Source organism: Scophthalmus maximus, chromosome 19 (assembly GCF_022379125.1).
Source record: "Scophthalmus maximus strain ysfricsl-2021 chromosome 19, ASM2237912v1, whole genome shotgun sequence".
Taxonomy (NCBI): domain Eukaryota; kingdom Metazoa; phylum Chordata; class Actinopteri; order Pleuronectiformes; family Scophthalmidae; genus Scophthalmus; species Scophthalmus maximus.
This window is the reverse complement of record NC_061533.1, coordinates 18,205,001-18,231,259: the sequence shown is the minus strand read 5'-3', so window position 1 is coordinate 18,231,259 and position 26,259 is coordinate 18,205,001. Positions and strand designations below refer to the sequence as shown.

The following is a 26,259-nucleotide window of genomic DNA, read 5'->3' as shown; positions in this document are numbered from 1 at the left end:
GAGAGAGCGCTTTAGAAAACTACCTTGCTGTCTGTCCTCAAAGTTACAGAGCGTTTAAAAAGTATCCATGTAAATTATTTTTGCTGAACTCAACTCCAGATCACTCACACTTTCCACACCTTATGACCGTGACAACCATTATTTATTGTTCTGGCTGGCTGGTGGAGCAAGCTGGTTATCTTGACTTTTTGGACTCTGATATGGGTGAAGGGTAATTTCCTCAGAAAGAACTTGGCTTTAACCTGAAAAGGATATAAACCTCATGTGATGGAGATAGAATGATCGTTGAATATCTGCAATTATCATCGCACTCTCTCTTAACAGGGACACTTATCTAACAAGTGGATGTTTTGATATCCAGGATAAGCTGTGCTGCATTTGATTGTTAATTTCACACTCGTACATTCCTGACTTTATTCTTACATGTTTAATACAGTAGTTTGATTTGAACTGAGCAGACGTTTAACCACAAGTGAGTCTAAATTGTTCATGTTAAACTGCTGTTCTTCCTCCACAACAACATAAAAATGTTATGACATAACCCAACACAAGCCTTGCACAGCCTCGGTATTTCTAACTCAAACACATGTATGTGACGGACAGCTGCCATTGCACAGATTGGTGCTGAAGTCTAGAGTAGGAATAAAATAAAAAAAACTTTAAATACTTGTTTTACTCTGAGTTTATCAATTTTACCTTTAAATTTTGGGTGAATTAAGAAATTCACAGAGTTGAACATTGGCTTCTTTCTGTTTGATTACTAATTACTTGACATCACCTGTATTCTTCTGGTGGCACGTCTGTGCATTCAGACAGACCTCCTCCTCCTTCCCCATTAGTCACAGCTTGATGTCGTGGATTTCTTTGACACTGGGTACATTGAGTTGTGACATTGTACCCAGGTTGTTGTCACTGTGCAGGTATGCGGGTGTCAATACCGCCTGTGTGACTTTAGACTGTGTGGGCATGAGCTATACATTTTTCATTCATTGATCCTGTGTGCTGCAATTGGTGAATAAGTCACTAAACGTCTGTCTCTTTTGGCATGTAGTGAATTCCCCAGCGAGGCAGCTTCGAATGAAACTACGGAGCATTTGTTGCTTTACTTTTAACAACACACACTTTTGAGTTGTTATAGCAGACTGTAATACAAGTTACGTTAAAAAAATGAATCATGGCTCTGTTCCCCTGGATCCCAGTGAGTCACTAGTTACACACCTAAATGTGCAGTTTTATTAGACCTTTCTCTTCCTGTTACAATAAATCTGAATATATGAAATACGCCTGTTGCTTGCTATGCTCACTGAGTGGAAGACTGTACACATCCCGTTTCAGAAATGTGTAGCTGCAGCTGATAAATTAGAGTATTAATAACTATTCAGACTGACTAGTTAACTTTATTCGCCTAAGCTATATTGTTCCACAGGCAAAGTGTAAACTACCGTAACATAAAAGTTGTTAAGTTTGGACTGTTTATTCTCTGTTTTTCATTATTGTTGCATCACAATCTGCCAAGATCATCAAGTTTATGTTGTGGTTTGACATTTTATACTGAGTGGGGAGGCAGGTCTCAGGTCAGTGCCAGAGTTAATCAATATTCTAATCACTGCCAGAAATCCAAATGAGCAGTGATTTAGCAATGAATAAAGGCAGTCAATGAAAAATGGCTGGATTTAATAAACCTGAGCTCAGTGAGGTGGTGAAATAGTGGGCCCTGTCTAACTTTGAAAGACATTTAGAGATCATGTTCTGAAAAACAAAAAAAAACACAAAATTCTTAGGGAATCATGAATTTATTCCAGAAAGGTCAACATATCCAGGACAAAAACATTTTCTATCCCTATGAAACTTGGGAAATTAAGTAAAACACATGGCTCATTTGGAAAGTTTTGATATTATAGTACTAAAAAAATAATTCAAAAGTACACATTCAACATAAAAAACGAAGAAAAAAAAATACATGCAACCATTTTCAAAGTTCAAAAAGTAATGCTTACTGCCTGAACTTTAAAATACATTGAGTATGAAAATTTGGGGGCGGAAAATAAATGTGATTCAAAATCTGCGTTGCTTATTAGGTCCAAATTCTCCGGGCCCGGGGAGGCCTCTGGGGAAGCCACCCTGACCTCCTCCAGGCATGTTGTTGTTGTTTCCTTGCCCCGGCATCAATGGAGTATTCTCAGCAGCCATGCCGGGAGTACCAGCCGGACCAGAGTTGCCACCCAGAGAGTTTCTGTTCATGGACATCCCGTGGCCGCCCATGTGCATCCTCATTTCTTGCTCCCTATTTTCAGGGAAGTTTCCTCTGAAGCCGCCCTCCTGCTGCCTCTTCATCATTGCCTCGTTGCGCATCCTTATCTCCTCCTCTCTCCTCAGACGTTCCTCCTCCTGCCGGAGCTCAGCCTGCTTCCTCTTCTGCACCTCCTGGTTGTGGAGCTCCTCCATCCTCCGTAGCTCCTCCTGGCGCCTCAGCAGGTCCTGCCTCATCAGCATTACCTGGTGCTCGTGTCGGGCCGCCTCCATCTCAGCCTCCAGCTTCTCCTGGGCCTCTTTCATGTTGCGGTCCACCATTTCATACTGCTGCTTCTCCATCTCCATGAGAGCCTTCCAGCGCATGGCGTACTCGTACTCGAAGGAGCCCGGCTGAGCAAATCGAGGCGGTTGCTCGCGCTCCTTGTGATACTGCTGGTTTTTGTTGATCAGCTTTTCTGACAGTCCCTCGTCTTCGTCAAACTGTTCCATAGGTTCCACTATAATGGGCCGGGGGAAAGCAGTGAGAAGATAGGCACTATCACTGCACTTATCCAGAGCTTTTCTAGCAGTTGGCTTTGAGGTGAACTCCACTATCCCCTTCCCCGTGGGCCTCCCCCGATCATCCACTATGACCACTGCTCTTTCTATCGGCCCAAACACGGCGAAGGCCTCCTCCAGCAGCTCGTTTGACACGAACTCTGGCAGATTCTTTAGAGATAAGGCAGCACCGTGTGTTGCAAACTTCACCCGTATGGGCCTGCCTCTGAACAGAGTATCATCCAGCTCGGCTCTGGCGATCTCTGCTATGATCCTGGTCTCCAGCCGGATGAAGCCGAAGCCTCTATCCTTGTTGACAAAGATCTCACTTGCCTTCCCGTACTTGCCGAAGAGCTTCTCGATGTCCTCCTCGGTGACACCCGTGGGCAGGTTGCCCACAAACAGCCTGCTGCGCTGGGTGAAGGTCTTCTCCCCCGGCTTCCTGAAGCTCTGCATGTCCAGGGTTAGGGCCTCATTGGGGCTCGTCTGCTCGTTGGGATCGGGCTGCTGGCCGTTCGTGTTTGTTCCTCCCGGTTTTTTCTGCTCGCCCGGGCGGTTGGGGCCGTGGTTATGCTGGGGGCCTTTGTTTCCTTGCATTTTTGCAACACAAATGTTAACGCGAAACGACGAGGAAACGATCAAAACAGGCAAACTCTTAGTACGCGGTGTCGCACAAAGAGCTACGAAAATGGCGAGCCTGCGTACTGCCGCGACGCTATTGTGACCTCATCTCAGCGCGACGCATGGATATATCTGTGACGTGTACTCTGTGCGACGACGCGAGAAAAACAACAAAAAAAGGTAGACCCCTCTCGTTTTAAAAGTGTATACTTTGTATGCTTAGCATATCTCCTCCCGTCTTGAAGTTGGTGCAAGTAATTTTCTTTATAGTTTGTGCTACGTTATTGTTTCGTTCTGATAGAAGTGGCGTTTACGTACTGGGAACAAAATCTCGCGAGAACACGCGCATGCCTTGAAATACCGGCGACACTGAGCGGGGGATTTCGCGGGAATAGTTTCCTTCGCTCCCTGATGGGGAGACTACAATCTAAACCTTAAAATAAAGTATAACTTCATTACTGAATCGAGGCGGACAACAGCCGGATATTGATTTCCCCGCCTCCTAAGGTGAGATCGCTAAATATGTGACATTGTATTCTCAGATACAGTCGACATGTATTGGTGGAGCACACGCTGCAGTCAGTAACGCCAAGGTGAACCTGGACTTGCTCGTCTGTTAAACCCTCGTTATAAACATGCGCGGCGGTCACGAAGTTAGCGTGTAATAAAGAAGAAACAGCCGCTGCTAAAACCCACCGCTGTGTGTGCCCCAGGGCAGTCATGTTCTCCGACCTGAGCGCCCAGAAGGAGGGCTCCTCTCTGCTCTGCCGCCCAGCCTCCGAGGTCCAGGGGCCGGTGTTCGAGAGGATGCCCCCGACCTACAGTCCCTGCTCCGAGCGCTACACTTTTAAGGAGAGAAGCTTCAGTCGCCAGTATGCTCATATTTACGCAGCGCGACTCATGCAGATGAGGCCCCTGCTGTCGGAGAGAGCCCAGCAGAAGTGGGGTGAGCTCGGGTCAATGTCTTATTCACATCTTTATGAACATCTTCTATGTTAAATACTAATTTGTTCTTCTGTTTGTCTTTTCTGTCCAGGTTCGGATGTGCTTATCAGGAAGCTGTGTGATCTGCAGACGGCGGAGCAGTGTTGCATTGTGGGCACCTTCTTCAAGCGCATGGACCTGCAGCCATCGATCCTGAAAGAGATCAGCGAGGAGGTGAGCTGGATTTATGCTCAACGCATTGGTCCTTGCGCACGGCGGCTGTGACGTCACCGCAGTTAGCAGTTCGTTTATACTCGCGCTTCAGTGTTGTCTGACAAAGTGCAAGTCTTCTCCTAAACAAAAGGGTGTCGCTGCTGACAAATCACTATCTACACCGCTGGAATCACCAAAAGAAGAAGAAAGAGGCTTAACATGCCATGGCAACGGCGACAGAGCTGGTCCCAGAACAACACTGTCTGGCTCTAGCTTTCACTTTAAAACTTCACAGTGTAGGTGAGATCTCATCAGGGCCAGACAGTGACAGTGTCACCGCTGCCGTGCGGAAGGACCGATGCGTCAAGCATAAATCCGACTGTAGGCATTACTTCCATCCCCCTCCCAAGCACACACACACTAACACACACACACACGAGAACACACACAGGAACACACACACACACACTCAGCGTCTCTGTGATTTCCTTTCCTTTTCAGCACAACCTGCTGCCCCAGCCTGCGCGAGCCAAGTTCATCAGTGAAACAGATGAGCTGATCTTGGAGGACGAGCTCCAGAGGATCAAACTAGAGGGGAAAATTGACAGAGACAAGTGTGTCACAGGTCAGGAGTTGTTTTCAGGATGTCACATGATTACCAGATCAGCTATGAATATAGCTGTAGAGTCTTTTGTTTGTCATGGCATTTTTTCTCTTTCTCTCTTAGGTAGTATTATTGCAATATACGGAGCTGAGCGTAACGATGGAAAGTTCACAGTTGAGGACTTTTGCACAGCTGATCTCCCTTTGCAGACAGCAAGACCTGCACTCAGCTCAGACAGGTACACACACGCATGCACACACATGCACGCACACTCGCACACAAACAAACACATCCCAGTGTTTTGTAAAAATGGATTCTAACTGTCTATCTTCATTCAGGTTTGTGCTCCTGGCCTCAGGACTGGGCCTCGGCAGTATTCATGCTGACAGTATGCTGGGGCTACAGTTGCTAGTTGACATGGTTACCGGTCAGCTCGGTGACCAGGGGGAGCAGAGCGGTGCAGCAACAATCTCCAGGGTCCTACTGGCTGGAAACCTCCTGAGCCCAAGCACACAGGACAAGGACGCATCAACTAAGGTGACTGGAAGTTATTTACCCTTGACACACATTTGATGGTGTCTATAGTGTCACTGTTTCACGAAATAGAGAATAGACATCGGTTGGGGGGGAAAAATATGAGGGATATAATTTCTGCCTCCATCTGTTTTGTAGGCCAAATACCTCACCAAGAAGACTCAGGCCGGCAGTGTGGAGGCCATTCGTCTGCTGGATGAGCTGCTGCTTCAGCTGGCGGTGAGTCGACACCTGCTCTGTCAGGCTGTGTGCATGTACCAGGGCTGACACAATATCAGATTGTCACTTAGCGATTATTGTGGCCAATATTAGTCATAATAATGATGTTTTCACTATATCTACAGGAGGTATTGAAAATAATAACAACAATTATACTATCATTCATTTTTATCTTTCATCTTTGTTCATTGTTTGTTTTGTCAAATGTTTGGCATTTGAATTATGCACAGAAGACTGTAATATACTACTAGGGTTGTACAGCTAGACAGTGATCTCCATTAATGTATTGAATTATTATATATTTTATTATTGGTAGTATTATAGATTTTATTGGCCCCACTATGGTTTCGCGACTACATTCACCACTGTGTTGTTTGTCAGTGCCCCGTGGATACAGTAAAAAAAAAAGCGGAGGAAATCATATATAGCCTGAGAGAATATATCAGTGTCTTAGTCTGCTCGCTTTTAATTTTTCATGGTTTTGAATAAAACATTCAGCCGCAACTCCAAGCAAACTCAGAAGGGAAAATCTTTTTTTGTGATGTGGTACAAAATGTGACTTAATTAGTAAGTTCAGAGGACGATTAAGGTAACATCATGGATTCTGATGTTGTGTGCCACTGCCTTGTGCTGTCCTAGGCCTCTGTTTCAGTGGATGTAATGCCGGGCCAATATGACCCCACCAACTACACCCTCCCGCAGCAGCCTCTCCACCGCTGCATGTTTCCGCTGTCCTCAGTGTATCCCACACTTCAGCTGGTGTCCAATCCATACCAAGCAAACGTTGATGGTGTGAGGTGAGTCCTACCACAACAAATGCACCATTTCCATTTTTTGCAGTTTAATCTAAAATTGGTATGCAGATATCTTTAGGGCCCAGTTTTCGTTTCATTCCTTTAAGGTTCCTGGGCACATCGGGTCAGAATGTCAGTGACATTCAAAGGTACAGCAGCATGGACAGTCACTTGGAAATACTGGAGGAAACGCTCCGACTCAGACATCTGGCCCCTACGGCACCTGATACTCTTGGTTAGTCAGACAAGTTGATGCAGAATTAACTGCGAACCTTCTGCCTTATACATGTTCAAAGTATTCACACTGTTCTCTGTACATTTTGTGTCAGGTTGTTACCCATTTTACCAAAAAGACCCTTTCATCTTGGAGGAGTGTCCCCATGTTTACTTCAGTGGCAACGCTCCAACTTTTGAGTCCAAGCTCATCAAAGGTCAGTTTGACCTGTTCATGTTGAATGATCACTGTGGCCTTTCTTTTCATTCCTCGGTGTATTTACATTAGTATCCGCCATAATCCATTTGAGCTGTTTCCCTCCCTCACGCTGCTGTTTCGATACATGTCATATTCTCTTCCTGCCAGGTGCTGATGGCCAGGAAGTCCTTTTGGTTACTGTCCCAGAGTTCAGCAGCACCCAAACGGCGTGCCTGGTCAACCTACGCACTCTTGAATGTGAGCCCGTCAGGTTCTCTGCCTTCTCCGCTGACGATGACGAGGAAAGTGAGATGAACATCAGTCACTGAGGGTCCATATCCACACACAGTACAGCACACAGAGACTGAGATTTTCAGACGCTACTCATGCATATTCAGACCCCATTTTCTTGACAAGAGGCTAGTCAATTGCACATGGGGCCAATAAGGATAATCCTTGCTAAACTGTGCGTCCAGTATCATAAAGGTCAACGGATTGCTGTTAAAATCGTCTTAAAAGATTGCGGTTAATGTTTCCTTTTAAGGTGAGTTTTTTCATTAGTGTGTCAGAGATAAACAGCACAGATATACCAGTATACTACTCCTAAGCATGAACCAGTGTTCATAAATGTGGTGAAACAGGAGAACACACAAGTTTTGTATTAAGCCTTTATTTGAAAAATAACTCTTCAACCCCATCTGTATCTGAGGACACATGACAGAGGACTCTTTCCCTCCTCCCTGACCCTCTTAACCTTCAGTGAGTGTTCATACTGTAAAAATGGAGGAAGATGGTGTAAATAATTTCACTCTGATGCAATAAAAAAAATGTCATGACTTTGTTTAGTGTGCACTCACAATAAACTTTTCTTCATTTAAAAAAGACTGAATAGAGGAAAGATGCGTTTTGAACTGTTATGATACCATTAATTAACAGGGTCAATATCTGTGAACAGGCATTTTTTCATGTGTTCATTAAAAGATATACTATCTTTATACAATTAATATAGTTGATATTCTAAACCTTCCCATTGCGTTTATGTCATACAAAGACATGATTCCTCTGTTCATTCTTCACCAACCTGCTTGAAGAACAACAAGGCAATAAGAACTACAAGTGGGAAAGGACGTATGTTGATAGAAACAGGCAGCGTGTGTTTGGTTTAATAGTCATCAATCTTGTATTCATAGTTGTAATCCAGGATGGAGTCTGTGAACCCGCCGGGCGTCGAGGACTGTCCCTCCATTATTTGCCACGAGTCGTACCAGGACGTGGTGGTCTCTGGTGTTGTGGGCATTGTGGTGGTGGTTGTCGGGGGCAAAGTTGTCGTCGTTGATCTCAGCCTCATTAACCTCTGTTGCCGAAGGCGGCGCATACGAGCTATCCTGAGCCTCCTCCGCCGCTCGGTGCTGAGTTGTGAATTTGCGGAATACCCATTGTTGCTATCAACCACTCTCCTGTTGCCATTAACAACCGCGGGATTCTGCGATCTAGCGTTGCTGTAGCTTAGTCGAATTGGCTTGTTGCCGTGGAGGGCCATGATCTGCAGAGACATTAAGATAGCACTTAATCAAGTACAAGATAGACGTGTGGGTGGGTGAAAATGCCAGACTGGAAAAAGCCTTACTTGTTTAATGCGGTCCCAGTTGGACTTGGCCAGGTTGAAGCTGCAAGCGGTCGCTCCTGACTGGTAACCCACCACACAGAGTTTGGTCAGAGGGGAGAATCCCTCAGCTCGAGCTGTCACGCGGTACTCCCCTGGGTTCAGCAGCCTCCAGTAGTCTCCCGTTGGAGCTACAATGTCAGAGAGGGGACAAACATTTTGCTTTACAGGTTCTGCTTTTATTATGATTTAAAATACCAAACCAAAAACAAAAGGGGGACTCGGGAAGGGGAAAAGAGTGGAAGTCTTTCACCAGACCTGTAGTAACATCATGGTTTATCCCCTCTACAGACACACTGGCGTTTGCAATGGGGTTCCCCTGCTGGTCCTTCACAATGCCCCTGATGCCACGATGCACCTAGACAGAGCGGGGGAATAATGAGCCATGACTCTAAATATGAAAGGGCTAGTTTGAACTGCTCAAGATGTCTTATTGGGGCTGTTCACATCGACCAAATGTAACCACACTTACTGTAGGATGTGATACTCAAAGCAGACTTTAAAAGAATTACTTTTTTACTTCAAATTAAGTAAAAATAAAGCAATAAAAGCAGTTTGTATGCTGTGTGCGTAACTGACCTGCTCCATGAAGACGAGCATGGCCTCCCTGTTCTTATTCCACTCATACGCCAAGTCACTCTGATGAGGGAACTTATCACAGCCCAGGAATATGGACAGCTCAAAACAGTTGGTGTGCAGATAGCTGAAGTCATTCATACCTAGGGAGAAGCACAAACACAAACCTCAGAGCTTGCAATACCACACGTTGTCCACCAGGGTGTGTTGTAAACACATGCAGTTACAGTTGAATCAAACCCAGAGGTCTCTACTTACTGCCTGTGATTGGCTTCCACTTGGCCCGGTTGACAATGCCATGCCCCCCTGCGCCAGTGTCTCCATGGCAGGAGCCGTGGTAGTTGTGCGTCATGGTCAGGTGTGTGGAGGCGTAGGAGACTGCCAGCCACCTGAAGAGGGACTCGTCTGCAATCACCCGAGGCTCATCCTCATGCTCGGCAGTATGGTAGCCGGCACCTCTACCTCGGTCATCCTCCTCTTCCTCTGTGCGCCCGTAACCTTGGTTGTAACTGGGGTCATACCCATGCTCGTACCCATGGTCCTGTCCACGGTCGTACCCGTGGTCCTGTCTATGGTCGTACCCGTGGTCCTGTCCACGGTCCTGTCCATGGTCGTACCCGAGGTCCTGTCCACGGTCATAACCGTGGTCGTACCCATGGTCCTGTCCACGGTCGTATCCATGGTCCTGTCCACGGTCGTAACCATGGTCTTGTCCACGCTCGTACCCTTGGTCATAGCCATGACCCCTCCACTCTTCCTCTGGCTCTGCGTATCCCCTATTTCTCAAGTCCTCTTCTGGCTCCTCATGGTAACCCCTCCCCCACTCTGTCACATCAAAACTTTCTTCCTCATACCTGCAAGAAATGATTCAAGTTTAACTATTTTACTTGATTGTAACTGCAGCAGGAGGAAGGATGATGAAACATAAAGAAGATAACATAACAGATATGTGTGTTAAACAGGAAAACAAGAACAGAATCCAGAGGGAGCTAAAAGAGAGTAAGTCATACTGTCTCTTCTTGCGGCTGTGGGGTTTCTGGCTCTGAGCAGGCTTGTTGAGACGTAAACTGTCATAAGGATAAGCCACAAGTCTCTCCCCGCCCTGGAAGTTTGCACCCAACACAAATGGATGGCTTTTCATCCAGGAGATTATGGCCCTTGTTTCCACAGCAATCTGGAACAAAAACAAGAAAATTGGGATGAACCATATAGTGGAAGGAAACCCCATGTAGCACAGTATACTTATAACTAGTGACTTGTTGCCTCCCAACATCCTCAGCATTTATGATCGGTGAGTTGTAATACCCCCCTTCCTTACCGAGCTGTTGGCCTCAAAGTTTTCTGGTATGGGTACATGATGGTTGGGGGTGAGTTTGGGCACCATGCCCTTGTCCTCAGCATCCCACAGGATGCTGTTCAGGTCAGGGAAGTTCTGGAAGATGTCAAAGCCATCCTCAGTGAAGTGTCCGGTGGTCCAGCTGCTTAGTTCTGATCCCTGCAAAAGGAGAATTTCTATAAAAGACAATTTCTTGTATCTCACTTATTTTTTGGGGGCATTTAAATGGATTGTTTAAACTTACCGCTTCAAAAGCTTTTGTTTGTCCATCAGGGTTGAGCGAGGGCACGAGGTGGATCCGTATTCCCTCCACCAGCCGCTGGACTCTGGGGTTTCTGTCTTTGTACTCTTTGCACAGGTACTGCATAAGAAGCAGAAGCATCTCCCGGCCTACCGCTTCGTTTCCATGGAGACCTGCCGTGAAGCGAAATTCCGGCTCACCTGCGCACAGACAGACAGACTCTAGCTGTTTGACTGTCAACCATAATCTTGGTACTTCCACCTGGTGTTTATTAGGATTTACTGGAATCATGGATGTCGCCAAGACCCAACAGTCCTCAGGTTTTAATTTCAACCAGTGAGCATTTCAGTGTTAGAAAGTCTGACAGAAAACACCTCGCTTTGCATCTGCTTGGAACGAAAATGTGATTTCAGGATTCTATTTTGTTATTGCTGGTGCATTATTACATAGAATTCAACCATGATCATTTCAACTAAACAGTTCAGTCTGCCTATTTCATGGTCGTATAACCACATTCCCACCTATTTCGTGCTCTGTGGGGTTGCCAGAGACGATGATTGCCATGATTTCCAGTCCCTTGGAGCTGCGGCCCAGGCTGTAGATGTTGGTGATGTTGGGACACTCCTCATTCACCGACTTCATAAGCTGTGACATGATGAAAACAGCCAGTGTGTAAAGTATTGTATATCATTATATTTTATGTTAATTATTAAAAGGGGTGATGAACATTGCATTAGCGTGTTATGATTGTATTACCCTCTGTTGGATGAAATATTTATCTGCGAAGGAGTGAGTCTCCTGCAGTGGATTTTAATATCGGTTGATATTCAAGTGGATTTAAGAAGACCTCCTGGCTCAATGCTAAATTATTCCTGGGAAATTCTTTTGTCTTTAGTCTTTGGGGAAACAACTGAGGATTTCCTGTGGAACTCAATCAGCCAGTGGACATTCAGGGGCCTGTGTGCAGGAATACTCACTGCAACCATCTCTGAGTAGCTGTGATGTTTGAACTTCAAGTAATCCACTGGAGTCACTTCATTTTGCCTGTACTGCACATCTGCTGGATCTGTGAGGCAGAGGGGAACCCAAATGCTTTATTCATTTTGTGTGCTTCAGTGTGTACGTGCGTTCTTAGTGTGTGTGTGTGTAGGTAGCTCACCGGGCAGTGGGCAGCCTAGGACCTCCAGCCTCATACACAGCGAGCCATTCCAGCTCTGAGGGATGATCCGGATGTAGCGGGCCAGCACAGGCTCCGCCAACTGGTTCATCACCGGAGTGTCCTTATCGTTATTTCCGAAGAACAACTGAGAACAACGAGAGGTAACAGATCAGAGGACAGCGAGTCAGGGAAAGGAGACATTATAACTGGTGTCTAGGGAAGAGAGAGGATTTTCAGGTGACCTCACCCAGTCGGCGTATCCATCGTGGATGGTGTTCCATTCTCGGCTGTCGTTGCTGAACGCCAAGAAGTAGGACGTCACGTAGTCACTCCTGCGACAAACCAACAGGTGGGCAACATGTTGAATTTAAGAAGTGGTGATTAAGTGTATTCACTTGTTTGTGTGTGTGTGTGTCTTACTCATTCCGTGAGTCTCGTCCCTGAGTAATAACTCCAGTGAACTCCGTCTCCCTGCGGGCATCTATCTCAAACCAGTGGATTCTGTCCTCTGAGTTGGCACACCACGCTCCACCTCTCATGTTCTCCTCATCGTCAGAGCCCTGGGATCCACAGAGGCCACAAGACATGCTTCTGAGTCCAAGTGACACTTTTGAGCACAAGCTACACATCTACTTTTTTGCAAATTCATACTCTACACAATTTACAGATGCTTGGAGAGCTTGGCGTGAATTAAAAAAAATTTAAAAACAGAAAGATTTATCAACTGTTTAAAAAGATTCATAGACGATAAAGATTACTGACTTTTTATGCCAAAACAGCCACTGGAAGTGACAAAGTTGACTAACTATCTATGTATGTGGCTGGTAGCTGGTGTTTATTTCAAGGCCTGGCGGTTTGTAAATTACAGTTTTTATATACTGTAAGTGTTGAGACCGAGAACAGGGTAGTCCCTGCTCTGATTGTGTACCTGCATGTTGAGACGTCCCCTCTGAGGTGCAAACTCATACTGAGACATGGAGGAGGCTGAAAGCTGGTCTGACTCCATCTTGTGTGATTCCATCCCCAGAGGAGGGCACTCTGCCACGTACACAAACACAACAGAGAAAATACGTTGAGTGTATCAGAAAAGCTTATGATGTGTTCTCCAGATTTAAACAGACATTTAATGACTTACTCCTGGGCTCCTTGTAGACACGTGGTCTGTTCCTGGCCCGCTCCTCTGCCTCCTTCAGTTTCTGCGCTCTCTCTGTCAGAGGTCAGAAAAACAGTCTTAATACAAAATGAATTGCACTGTCTTGGCTGAATATTCTCTCGCTCTCTTTTTCTCTGCCCAGAAATGATCTGGGAACTCGCCATTATTTTTGCAAGGTATTTGCCAAAATCCCCAGGAGGACCTGGAGAGCTGGGGTGCGCTGAAGTCCAAGTGTGTTCTAATCAAACTCAGATCATCTTGACAGGGAGAGTTTACTACTGAAGAAGAATCTCATCTCTCACCATCATTATTCATATTCTGATACACTGAACTTTATTGCCGATAGTGTGGCTGTCAGAAGTCTTACTGACAGTCGGAATGTAAAACAGGTTGTAAGTCCCTGATTGTAAACACGTGCACAAAGCAAGCAGACAAACACATGCATGCATTGACACACTGATGCATGTACGTGCAGAGACGTAATCCGCTCAGTGCTTCCGTGTTTCAAGCCTCAGAAAACTTCTTTACTCCTGGTCCAAGTGAGTTTTCAGTGATCCGCGCACACAGGAAGTGACCTACTGACACCAGTCCTGATGGTGTTATGTATCATCGGCTCCAGGCTCAACCCCTCAACCGCCAGCTAACCCCATTGCAAACGGCGGACACTTGGCAAAAACAGAGCTGAATGTATTAAAAATACTTGATAACTCCCACATTACAACATCCTCTACCCGCTAACTCCCCGCTGTTGTCTCTGTCTTTCTCACTCCCACTAATCCCCTGCATGCAGATCATTGTCAGCTCACATCTCCCTCTCACCCTCTTTTTGATTTAGGACGAGTTCAAAAAGTGATTTCTCAACTTTCTACAGGCCTTTTCTCCATTTTGCTTTGGAAGCATGAGCGTTTTGTTTCTCTGTCACGCAAGTCAAAGCAAGTTGAAAAATGGTGGGACATCACATCTGCATTCGCTTGCTAACAGAAATGTGATCCAGTGGGAGTGATCACCTTCGAGCCGTTATCTACTTTGGCGCTCAGGTCAGAGGTCACGTTCTTTTTGCTTTTGCAACTACAGCATGGCATGTCGTCCGACCCGATAGCAGCATGGTGTTATGCAAAAGGAACAAAAATGTCCACATCTGGCTTCTCTTACCTCTTTCTTCCCTCTCTCTCTCCTTTTTCCCTCTCTCTCTCTCTTTCTCTATCCATTTTTCGTCTGTTTCGTCCTCTTTTCTCCCTGAGGAAAATAAGAAAATCATGGATCATTTTATGGAAATGTCTATAAATACACCGACCCTAATGCACAGGTTTTTTGTAAGCCATTACGAGCCATAAACACTTAAAAGGATGATTTATAAAACTGGAAGGCTGTTGACCTGGCTGCTTTTTATCCTTTTTCCTTGCTGTGTGCTTTGTTGGCAGTTGCTCACTGCAGCTTAACCAGTAGATCTAATGATCTAATGTATAATATAAAACTTTTGGGTATGACTATGTTCTGTGTGTGCGTGTGTTTGCGCTTACTCATTCCATATTCATCGTAATCGTCATACCACTTCCCCTCATAGGGAGGAGTGGCTGTGGGCTCGTCTGTGTAAATAAATAAAAAAAGACAATTAATTCAGTCACAAACACCACTACATTACAAGTAAGACTTTATGACATTACATGGTTTCATCTGTAAAAGGTTTAGTTCTAGGTTAGTGCAGCTCTGATTTTCCAAACCACAAAAAGCGTTCTCTGTTTGGATGCCACTGCAACGCCTACCTCATAATTAAGTTGTTAAATCTTTCATTTACATTTATAAGGATCATAACACAGTTGTGAACTGATCACAGAGTTTTTTTCACTCCACAACAAAACTATGGAAAGTTTTGTTGTCAATGTGGAACTGAACAAACCCACACACTCCTGTTTGAAGTAGGTTAGTTCACAGACTCACTAAAATGTTATGCCCATGTGTTGAATTACTCATAATTTCTCATCTGCTCCTGGACAAAAAGTACAGTTAGAATGGACATTTCATCTGCATCTCAACATTAGAAAGTGATCTCAGTCAAGTGCATTGTAAATTTGCAATATCGATTGAAGGATTGTAGAACCCAATAATGTAATAATTTCCCATGTAATAAAAATCTCCACTTAACTTTCAACAAAAATGTAACAAAACCTGACAATGTAATAACTTCCAATTTTACTAGAATTATGTCATACAATGTCTTAACCAATAATGTTATAATCTCTGTACTGATAATGTAGTAAATAATTACACAACGTTATTACATTATTGTGTTAACCTTATTTTTTGCAGAACCCAATTATGTGAAATACTTTCAAACATGAAAAGCCAAATATATCAGTCTTTTCCATATACTGTTGTATCTCCATATAATACTATATTTCTTACTATACATTATTTTTCTGTATTGATTATCATGTTCAATACCATATGCCAGTACCAAAAACTCATCAGTTACACCACCACCTTCAGTTTGTGTCTGTTCATTTGCAGATGAATTATACCACCTTGTAGCATAAATATACATGGAATATAAATATGAGGAGATTTTGGCAGATGTAAGTTTAGAAAATAACAGGAGCTCAGCAATTATTTTTTCCATCTTGCAGTTCCCGGGGTGGTAACAGCACATTTGTTCATGTTTTCTTTCAAGCATAAAAAAAATAGCAGCATACAAAGAATATTCACCGAATAAGATCTGTTACAATCCAACAAAACAGTAAGTTCACTTTATGGTCTGTTCCACCATCTACCTACACAGACTTCAAATATATAAGCATTACATCTACAATCCCAACACTTGTCTGAGACAATGTTTAATTTTGATGTTTGAAATGTTAGTGCAATTAAAATTGCACCTTTGTGTTGAATGCTGTCTATCGTCTGATCCCCAGAGATGTTGAGTTTTATTACAATATTGTGGAAATTATCATGACAACTACATGGATGTAAATTGAATTTGTAACATGTTTGAGTGACAGCAGTTACTGTACCTGGTAGAGTTTCTACTATGATTTCAGGGCTGACCTCTTTACCATCGGGGAATGGAAGATTGTCTGGCGCCTCAACTGCAAGAGTGGAAGGAAAAGAGAAGGTCAAACAGGAGAATTTAAGAGAAAAGACGCTGTGACAGGCCAGCGCGCCTGAATCATTGGAAATACTGGAAGGGCAGAGGTGCAGTACATATTGCTGGAAACATAGAGTAATGAGAACATGTCCAGTCCGGTCCAGACGAGTGTCACAGAACCACACAACACACTGTTTCCAGCATCCGATCCTGTGGAAAAATGAGTTCAGTCACCGCTGACTTCAGGTGGCCGGAGGCTGGAAGAGATAGCAACGGTCGCGAAGCTTTTCAGCATGAAGTCTGCGTGAAGTGAACGGTATTAGTCACCAGCTTTTAGTTATTCAGCCTTATTTGAATAGAGTAGAACAATGTGTTGTGATTGTCATGGGGCTGTTTGCAAGATTTCAGCCAAGATTTTCAATAAAGGTTTCATTATTCTTACATAGTTCCTGTGTCTTGTCATCTAAATAGCGTTTCAGAGGGTTTCCCCATCTTCTAAAGAATCAATCACTGATTTATTTATTTTTCCACTATGAAAACAACAGCTCATACTCTGGATTGCTAAATTGTTTTACAAAAACAAAGAACTCTATTTAAAATTGGCAATAAACACAGCCAGTCTCTTGCTTCAACAAAAGTGAGTGAGTCATAAGAAGGGTCGATCTTTAGCTTTGAGTCATCACAGAGTGTTCTTTCACAACTTCGCAAAAATGTTGTTGTCTTTTGTTCTCTAGTTGGGGTGGTATTGTACAACCTATGTGTCTGTGTTGAATAAATGTACAGCCGATTGTTCTCTTAACTCAGACGTGAATGCAACTGGAAAGCTTAACAACTTGGCAATATAACCGACCTTTTCCTTAGGCTTGACTACTTTACAATTTTCGAGTTATCTGAGCAAACATTGATGAGTTGCCAGAATTAGAAAAGTTAAGGTTGATATTGTAAACAGCATATCTTATACTACAAAATACTACTATTATTTTTTCCACTTTTTTCACTGGTGGTATTATTCTTCATTGAAAAAAGATGATGTAAAATGTTTAAACATCAACATCACGTTTAAAAAAAAACGGTTTGATCAAACCCAAATTCTGTCTGTAGTCAAATCATTTTTTTGTTGCTGCAATGGCCCCCTGTGATTTCCCCTCAGAGTCATTATAGTTTCATCTCATTCTATTTATGTTTGCTAAACTGTCACCCCATAAACATCCTCAATCAAATGTAGCAAGAAGAAACTCAGACATACATGTGGCATCCCAGTAATCACTCTCATCTGTCCCAACCTTCCCATCAACCTCGGGAGCAGGGGGTGTTGGTTCCACCTCTTTCCAGTTGCTATCATAGTTATCAATCACAGGATTTTCTGGTTCTTGCTCATCTGGCTTCCAATAGTCGTCGTAGGCGTTGGGTGCTGGAGTGGAGAAATCGTTCTCATCTGGTTTCCAGTCATCGTCGTAGGCGTCGGGTGCTGGGGTGGACGGCTCTTTCTCATCTGGTTTCCAGTAGTCATCATAGGCATCGGGCGCTGGGGTTGAAGGCTCCTTCTCGTCTGGTTTCCAGTAGTCATCATAGGCGTCAGGCAATGGGGTGGACGGCTCTTTCTCCCCTGGTTTCCAGTAGTCATCGTAGGTGTCTGTTACGGGAGCAGCTGGGTCTCCCTCCTCTGGCTTCCTGTCGTCATATGGAAGCTCTGTGATGGGCTCGTCAGGCTGAGGCCTGGATGCTGTGGGCTCAGCCTCCCAGTAGTCATCGTCCGGTTTCCAGTAATCATTGTCTGACAGAGAAAAACAGATGGCAAGACTGATGTCTGGACAAAAAGATTTTTGTATGGTTCTCAAGGTTATATTTCACACAGCTTTGAGTTTTAAATGGGACGTCACTGAAATTCTACAAGCCTACAAAATGACTGAGTGACCTCCTGTACAATGCAGCAGAGAGGGTTTTGTTCAACACCTCATAACACCATTTTCTTGAGCATTTTATTACCTCATATCAACTTCAGTTCAGTCAGAGCAGTGTAGTCCTCCGACCCAACCGACGCTGACTCAAGTGAAAGGCAATTTATCAGATTTTCAAAAAGCTCCCTCTGGAACCACAATAGGCCTCATATAACGTATGACAGTAGTGCTCCCCGGAACTCGTAAACAAACTTTGACGTGTTCCATGGGTGGGGTTCCCCTTTAAATTCTTCATGCTTTGCCCTTTTTGGTCATTAATGGCACCAAACCCGGCGTTAAACTTTAAGATAATAGAGAGAGGGTGTTACAGTTTTTCTTTTTCATGGGTGGTGTGTGCCACTCACCGACATCAGGATAGGGGTAGTCTGTGTATGGCTCAGGCTCAGACTCAGTAGGCGGTTCAGTCGGGATCGCTGGTGGCAGCAGACGACAGCAGATAAGGTCAACAACATTCATTCAAGTACAAGTCCTTTAAGTTGAGACTTGGCTCACCGCGCTGTCCTGTTCCTTACCTGTCGTGGTGGGCGGTGGTGTCGTGGTTGTTGTCTTACGGTCCTTCTTCTTTCCCTTCTTGTCACTTTTGGGCTTTTTGGTGGCTTTGGGGTCCTTTGGCTCTTTGTTCTTCTTCTTTTCCTTCTTCTTCTTTTTGCCTTCCTCGGGCGCTCTCCTCACTCTGCCCAAAATAGCTGAAAAGATGAGAAAGTCAAAGGGAGGAGATACAATTTCCAAAACTCAATCCCTTTATAATGGCTCAGAATCAAATTAAGCACATACAGTAACGCTCATGGTCACCATAACTATCCATGCATAAATTATAATTAAATGTTTTCTAAATTCTTTCCCGTGTGATGGGATCACTTGATTGATAGTCCAATCTGCAATTTGACTCGAAACCACCAATCACTGAAAGTGAAATCATTGCTTCAGTACGTAAGTAGAACTCAAAGCTCGTCTAATTCTGATTTGTATTTTTTTTTGTGTATCATTCATGAGCGGTGCATTTCATGATTAAGAATTATGCTATTTCTTTCCTGCTATGTCAAAACAAGGCCGAGGGAAAAATCCAGACAGCCAGATGCATTTCAGCGGTTGCTTGAGGTCCATCAGTATTTCCCTCTGAGGTTGTCTGAAGTCCTGAGACGCTTTCATGGAAAACACTTCTGTCTCTTTCCATTAGTTATGCTCCTTTAAACCACAATTCTTTTATAATGACATAAAACCCTTCCAGATACTCAATAAACATATCACTCTCACCTCAGCAACATCTTACCATGAAAGGATGAACCCATCAGTTGGACTCATTAAAGAGCTAGTTTGGAGTATTACATATGAGAATTTAGGCTTATCACTGATGTGCATTAGTCTTAAAAACCTTGAATGTAAAACAGAGTCAGCATTAATCATACAGAGTTACAGCAACAGAGGCGATGGAAAAGGTCAGCGTCATAAAAATCTGTCTGCAAGATGCTCCTCTAAGTCTCCCCCCCCCCCCCCCCCCCTGTGTGCGTGTGCGTGTGTGTGTGCATTTGTGTCTGTGTTTGCTCTGTCATGCCGTGCCATAACTCCCACCATACCTGAACAGCTTTCACATCTTGTCTGCGTAACATGACTGCAGGGCCAGTCCGAGCCATATTGGTGCCCGGGGCTAGAATACGATTTGCTACTGGCTTGCAGCGGTTGAAACCAGCTATGTACATTTACTCCAATTCAGTACTTAACCCTCTGGAATCTACAATCATGTCGGCGTGATCAAATCACGTGGTGTGTCTTGTGCGTTTCGAGGGGGCCAGTATGTTGATATACTACGTAAAAGTGAAAAATTAATTCTCTGGTCCTATAGGCAATATTGTATTGAAAACAAAGATAACATTTAATGTGGTATATAAAGGAAAAATCAAGAATAATAAGAAATGTCCAAAATAGCCTAGGACTACTTCAGGTTCAATACAAATTTGTAGTACTAGTATTCTACTTAAGTATTTCCATTTTATTCAAATTTACACTTGCACTCCACTACATTTCAGTGGCAAATATTGTACTTTTTACTTCACTGCGTTTGTCTGACAGCTCTACTGTAGCAAAATTAAAAACATTTTTCTCATGATATGTTGACAAACATTTGATGATCTCATAGAATATGATTGAATATGTATTATTATAATATAGAATCAATGGGGCAATAATATAAAATAATATAAAATAACATAATATAATATAGCTCCGTCTCCAGCAGCTACAACAGTAACATGCTGCTTCCATACTGATGTGTCAGAATTAATCATCTAACAATGTCCTGTTAATAAGACGCCAGTCAGACAGACCAAAGCAACACTACTTTTACCTAAATATAATTTTTCATGCAGGACTTTAACTTGTAATGGAGTACCTTTTCATTGCTGATACTTCTACTTCAGTAAAGTACCTGAATATTTCCAGCCGGCCCTGCTTATCTGTATTTTTATGGTTTAATTAATCATTTATAGAGAATTTTCTCCACTCACCTGCCTGCGCAGCCTCCTCTGTGTCTCTCTTGGATTTGCTGTGGCGTCCCAGTGGGTGTGGGTCCTCTGCAAGTCCTTGCTCACTTTCTGGATGATCCAGGGACTCACTTGGCAGGTGATCCCCTGCCTGCCTGCCCCTTTCAGCCTGCCTGAGAGAAACAATCCCCCCAGCACTCTCCCCTCCTCTGGGTCCCAGCAGGCAGCACAGGGCCAGCAGGGCCACACACACGACCACAGTCTGGCTTCTCATACCTGCTGCTCTTCCAACTGCAGAGTCCTTTGGTTTGGAGTTTTAACTTTTCTATCTCGGCCGTCCAATCCTCAATCCAATTTGTCTATCCTCAGAGAGATTTATATGTTTTACCCTTTCTTCCCCTGTGTGCTTTCCATGTGATCCACACTTTTACTCCAGCAGGGAAATCTGCGGCTCCACACGTCCCCACAGCCCCAGTGTCAACCAGGCTCAGACTGGGCTAGTCAGAGATGAAGTGGGAGGGGGCTGGGGATAGGCAGGCAGTGAAGGGAGGTGGGTTATAGAGAGAGACAGAGAGCGAGAAAGAAACAGAGCAAAGCAGCAATTCAGTCCAATGAATAGACTGGGCTCCTAATTGCCCTGTGGCTATATGGGCAGCTGAAAAAATAGCAGAGGGCCAGAGGATCCCCTTCACCTGGCTGACGAGTCAGAACAGGTGCAGGGCTCAGACAGGAGATGGATGATAAGGGAGGGCAGGTGAGGCCTCAGACTACTGGGTGTACACCTCCTGTATTAGAGAGAGAAGCCAGCTCCCCTTTTTCGTCTGCGGCTCCCGTTGAATTCCTCGGCAGAGAGCTTTCGCCCTGCAGACTCACCAATGAGCAGAACAGCAGGAGAGAGGAGTGACTCCCTGGACCCTGAATTCCACAAGAGGAGGAGGGGAGACGGGCTACAGAGGGAGGATTGGGATTGTATGTGCGTGTGTTGACAAAACCAAACTGGCACTTATCATCAGACAGAGATATTAAAAGGAAATGAAGAAGGAGGTCTTTTTCAGTTCAGGAGTTGCTTCATTTGGAAATGAATCCCTGCTCTCAATCTCATCTCTGTCGTGCTTCGCTGTTCTTATATCTGGGTGCTTGTGTTCTCCTTTTTGGAGAAAAGGTTATGAAGGCAGGGGGGGGGGGGGGCATGGAGCACGCTTACACACGCTCACACACAAACACACGAATTGCTCGAGCAGATGACTATATGAACTATAATCTATTAATATATGGTGTTTTCTTTGCCATCCCCCCGTCCTCCCACTCCTCCTCCAACTCCTCTGTTAACTGTTTGCAGAGCCTGTCAGGGCCATCAGATGCTGGACGCGTTGTTTATTTTGCCACAAGTCTGGTCGAGGTAAACTTCTAGTTCTCCCTGGTGATCCGGAGCAGTTTATTCTCCATGTGAGTCCCCGGTGAACATGTCGGACAGACATGGCAGCATTTTAAGTGCCATCTGCACATCCTCGACAAAATCAGCTTCCACACATCTTCAAATCCTGAAAAGTAAGTACGAGGAAGATTAACCTGGAGCATGAAAACTGAGGGGGGAAAAAAGGGAATCGTGTTACTGCGCTTATGCAGACACTTACCCCAGTTTTCCTAAAAAACCCATCATCGCGTGCACTCTTCCATAAGAGGACGTTTATTATCCAGAAAGGCCCAGTGTATGAATAAAGCATTGTACAGCCTATTCGAGTCAAACCACAGTAAGTCATAGTTTTGAAAATGATTTCCTCTGAATGGGTTTTGAACTGAGCAAGAGATGCACAGAGGCAAGAACGCCCGAGTGCGCGCAAAAACACACACATGGTAAAATAATTCAATTCATACGCTCAGACTGTGAAGGACAGTCAAACAGAATTCCTGCAAAAAGGAAAGCAGACTGTGGAGGAATTCAACTGTATTGCAGCAGGCAGTCGTATCTATGAAGGATATGACCACGGCTGTGAAGAATGCAAAAGATAATTCAGACTACAGTAAGGTCAGGCAGAGGTCTTTCTCAGCAGGCAAGGACACGGACAGACACACGCAGGGGAACTGGCCCGGGAGACGCTTTTCTTTTTCTTTTCTTCACCCAAGCTATTTCTCAACACAGAGAGAAGTTTGTAGGGACAGTACTCTGCAGTAAAGCATCGGAAACAATATTAGTTTATCTACATGTAAGACCTGGGAAACCACAGTGAGATAAGAAATGTTTCTTATCTAGTGATGGAGGAAATATTGATTTTAACTATTCATAAGTATAATTTTTAGGCTGTACTTCACTTGAGTACTTGAATGGTCTCTATGGAGATCAGTATTTTTTATTTTACAGCAAAAATGTGGTTACTTAAGTCAAGTGGAGAAATATTTTAAAGTTAGAGAGCTGAGACTGGAATGTCAGTCATGCAGCAGTAGTTAGTCAACATGAGCAAACGTTAGCCACGAAAGCTATCAGTCTAGGTGCACTGAAGTACTGTAATGGTATGTTTTATGACTTATGAGCTCAACTCTTCATCTCTTTGCTCACGGAAGAGCTGTGAAAATACTCCATCACAAGTGTGAAGTCTATTTCTGCATTATTGTTACCAATGCATCAATGTGTGAGTCGCATTTTACAGTTCTAGCTGGTCGAGATCGAGCTTATTTTGCACATGTATTTAATGTAGTGACAATCTATAATGATGCATCATATTTTTATAAATTCATCATGTTGATTATGTAAAAAACATAAAGTGTAAAGCTGTATAACAATTGTAGTGAGGTAATAGTAGTGGAATAATTTGACTCCACTTAAGTACAGTACTTACCACTATATACTCTATATCATTAAAACACTGGCAGGGGCTGTTCTGTTTGCACCATGAGTATGTTTACTTCAAATACTATACACTCTTGCTAATAATACTATCATAAGTAGATGTAGATAAAAGCTCCAGTCCTCTCATGTAACTCACAAAATTACTGTTCAGACAGAACATCGTACCTACTTTTTTCTTCCAAGATGATTCTACGTATTTTGGCTGCCAGCAAATCCCGAAAAGACACCATGGATGATAAAGAGACAAAGAGAAGAAGGTCAGTGACCATGGGCATGGTGGGCCTTAAAGTAACACACACACACACACACACACACACACACACACACACACACACACACACACACACACACACACACACACACACACACACACACACACACACACACACACACACACACACACACACACACACACACACACACACACACACCAACCATGGGTTTTAATGGACCTGACATCACTTTTATTTGTATCTGTAAATTCCTACTGGTCAGCATAAGTAGAGCAGTATGCATTAAGTTCAGGGTCTGAGTGCACAGACGTCGAGCTCAGCGTCAGCATCTACTGGGCAGGAAACAATGACATCAGACAGACAGAGAGAGAGAGAGTTGGGGGAGGGGGAGGGAAGGCAAGAGTAAGTTAGAGTGAGAGAAAAATGCTGTAATCCAGCAGGCTCACTAGGTACAAATGGAAACAGTTTTATAAAGCTCCATCCTGCTCTCTTCTCTTCATTCTCACCGAGTGCCCAGATGCTGTAACACTCACAGGTAGGATATCTGATACCGAACGCATTGCTGTGTTTTACATTAACCCCTTGAAGGCCTTTGCTCTCCTGCAAACATGGACATTGGATAATTCTAGGACAACAACAGACAGTGCGGCAAAGTTATTGGCAGATATGAAAAATGTCTTATGGAACTGTGGTCTCGAGTCAAATCACTGATAAAAAAGTTCGCCCACATACTTTTCCATCCTGCGTGTGCTGTGATTCAGCAGGTCCACCACAGCCCAGGCATCTGGCACTGTGGGACTGGAGCCATGAGTCTGATTAATCACAGATGTAGAAAAACGCAGCATCAAGATTCCTTTGGAGGCAGCGCATGCTTTATTGACCGGTGACCACAAAAAAACTCCTTGTCTGATCAGAAATGTCAGCATTGTATTGGGGCGGTCTTGTTTTGATGATTTTGTTTCTGTGACATCTAAGTTATCTTTTTTTCTTGGTGAAAGACGGAGCACAGACTGAGAAGAATCCGAGACTTTAAACAGTCTGCCAATTTTTTTGCTCCGCCCTGACGCTGAACGAGAGGAACTCATAAGGTTCGCTTAAAACCAAACAACCAAAGGCAGAATGAACAAGGATTAGTTTGCAATTTCCCAGTGGTTCGCTGACACGCCACAGAGAGCGCTGGCAAATAGGAAGCATATTGTCATGTTAATCAAAATCAAGCTTTTGCCCCTGAATAGACAAAAGTTCAAAGATTATTTGTGCACGTGGGCATTTTAATGTACAACAATGAACTGAACACTATGTGAATTGTGCAGCACCTGTAGAATATGTTTGCTCATGGGTGTGGTGGTCATCTGTGTTGTGGACCTATGTGCACAAAGTGCGCCCTCTATTGGCTGGATTAGAGGAAAGATGAAGGCCCACTACAAACCCCAGTGTCCCAATTCCAAACAACCTTTGAGTACTGACAAAAACTTTTAAAATGGTTAAATGGAGTGTCCTGTTGACGTACAGTATTAACCCTGCATTGCACAAAGACTATTTGTTGGATGTCTGATGTCACCTTGGTTTCTCAGAACTTAAAGTTATCATCGGTGGAAGTCTGAATTGTTTTGTCGTTGGTGGTGAGAAAGCTGCAAAACAAAAACACTCTCTTAGGTCTCTTAGGTCACTGTTCAACTGATGACCTTTGGCGTCTTTTTTGTTGTAAAAAACATATATGTTGCATACTAATTGGGAGAAAAATAGAATTCTAAATAGATATGGTGTACAGTACAGTTATTCATTAGATTAGAGAATCAAGGAGGATTCAGTCATTTCACAGAAGCAGTTTTTAACAGCATTTATTTAGCTTTCTCCATACAATACATTTAATGTACAACAGCACATACTGTATTCTGAAATAACTCTCAGTATAAAATAGGGCTTCTACAATCAAGGTACAGTCATAAAATGCTCTGAGGGACATGACGACAACGGCAACGGTTAAAACACCTTCATATAAAGCGCAGGATATTGAGAGAAGTGATTGTATTTGCAGAGCTGCTGCTGTAGCGAGCAGAACTTCACACCACACCTCTCAGAGCATCCGACATCCTGCAAGAACCCGTTTGTTTTTTTCCTTTCTTCCCTTCTTTCTCTCTTGGTTAGTTTCACAACTAAGAAGATTCCAAATGATGATCAATGCATAAGAATATGATCAATTACAACGGCTGAAAATATAACTTTTGGTATTATGAGAGGATAAATCAGGCCTTGTTTGGATACTGAATATATACCAAGGTCAAAGCATACAACAGTATTATTACTGCTAATCAAGCCTATATCTTTACAATCATATATTGAAGTATGTTTGTGACGGTAGCTGTAAAGACAGATTGCTTCTGAGTGTTTTCCTGACATCAAACACTTAAAAACAGCAAAAGTA

At 43.8% G+C, this 26,259-nt stretch overlaps 4 protein-coding genes across 6 annotated transcripts in view; 1 reads left to right on the top strand and 3 right to left on the bottom strand.

Moving 5' to 3' along the window:
• Window positions 1–1,777: 1,777 nt before the first annotated feature.
• On the bottom strand, window positions 1,778–3,525 carry nono (non-POU domain containing, octamer-binding). Its single transcript, XM_035639172.2, has one exon. The coding sequence runs from the start codon at window positions 3,385–3,387 to the stop codon at window positions 2,056–2,058; it is 1,332 nt and encodes a 443-aa protein (XP_035495065.2). The 5' UTR covers window positions 3,388–3,525; the 3' UTR covers window positions 1,778–2,055.
• pold2 (polymerase (DNA directed), delta 2, regulatory subunit) lies at window positions 3,457–7,947 on the top strand. 2 transcript variants are annotated; one of them, XM_047329088.1, is made up of 11 exons: window positions 3,457–3,591; window positions 4,125–4,357; window positions 4,448–4,569; window positions 5,050–5,173; window positions 5,276–5,390; window positions 5,491–5,689; window positions 5,825–5,905; window positions 6,545–6,702; window positions 6,807–6,934; window positions 7,029–7,130; window positions 7,280–7,947. In XM_047329088.1, exons 2-11 carry the CDS (start codon window positions 4,132–4,134, stop codon window positions 7,438–7,440), a joined length of 1,416 nt encoding a protein of 471 aa, XP_047185044.1. In that variant the 5' UTR covers window positions 3,457–3,591; window positions 4,125–4,131; the 3' UTR covers window positions 7,441–7,947. The 2 variants fall into 2 exon arrangements, with proteins under 2 accessions (XP_047185044.1, XP_035495064.1); XM_035639171.2 differs by lacking the exon at window positions 3,457–3,591 and adding an exon at window positions 3,719–3,918.
• aebp1b (AE binding protein 1b) lies at window positions 7,766–21,623 on the bottom strand. The gene is made up of 22 exons (XM_035639170.2): window positions 20,781–21,623; window positions 18,792–18,965; window positions 18,624–18,692; window positions 17,568–18,095; window positions 16,248–16,322; window positions 14,760–14,825; window positions 14,392–14,475; window positions 13,222–13,293; window positions 13,015–13,124; window positions 12,507–12,646; window positions 12,334–12,418; window positions 12,087–12,231; window positions 11,905–11,993; window positions 11,449–11,572; window positions 10,931–11,127; window positions 10,669–10,845; window positions 10,361–10,524; window positions 9,609–10,204; window positions 9,354–9,493; window positions 9,033–9,132; window positions 8,739–8,905; window positions 7,766–8,654 (listed from the first exon to the last, which is right to left on the bottom strand). Exons 1-22 carry the CDS (start codon window positions 21,028–21,030, stop codon window positions 8,274–8,276), a joined length of 3,933 nt encoding a protein of 1,310 aa, XP_035495063.2. The 5' UTR covers window positions 21,031–21,623; the 3' UTR covers window positions 7,766–8,273.
• A 4,036-nt stretch (window positions 21,624–25,659) lies between these two features.
• The window catches only part of elmod3 (ELMO/CED-12 domain containing 3), a 12,436-nt gene continuing 11,836 nt past the window's right edge, over window positions 25,660–26,259 (bottom strand). For both annotated transcript variants that reach the window (XM_035639173.2, XM_035639175.2), the window contains exon 13: window positions 25,660–26,259. This exon is cut by the window's right edge and continues 3,855 nt beyond it. The gene's annotated coding sequence lies outside the window, so the exon portion shown is untranslated.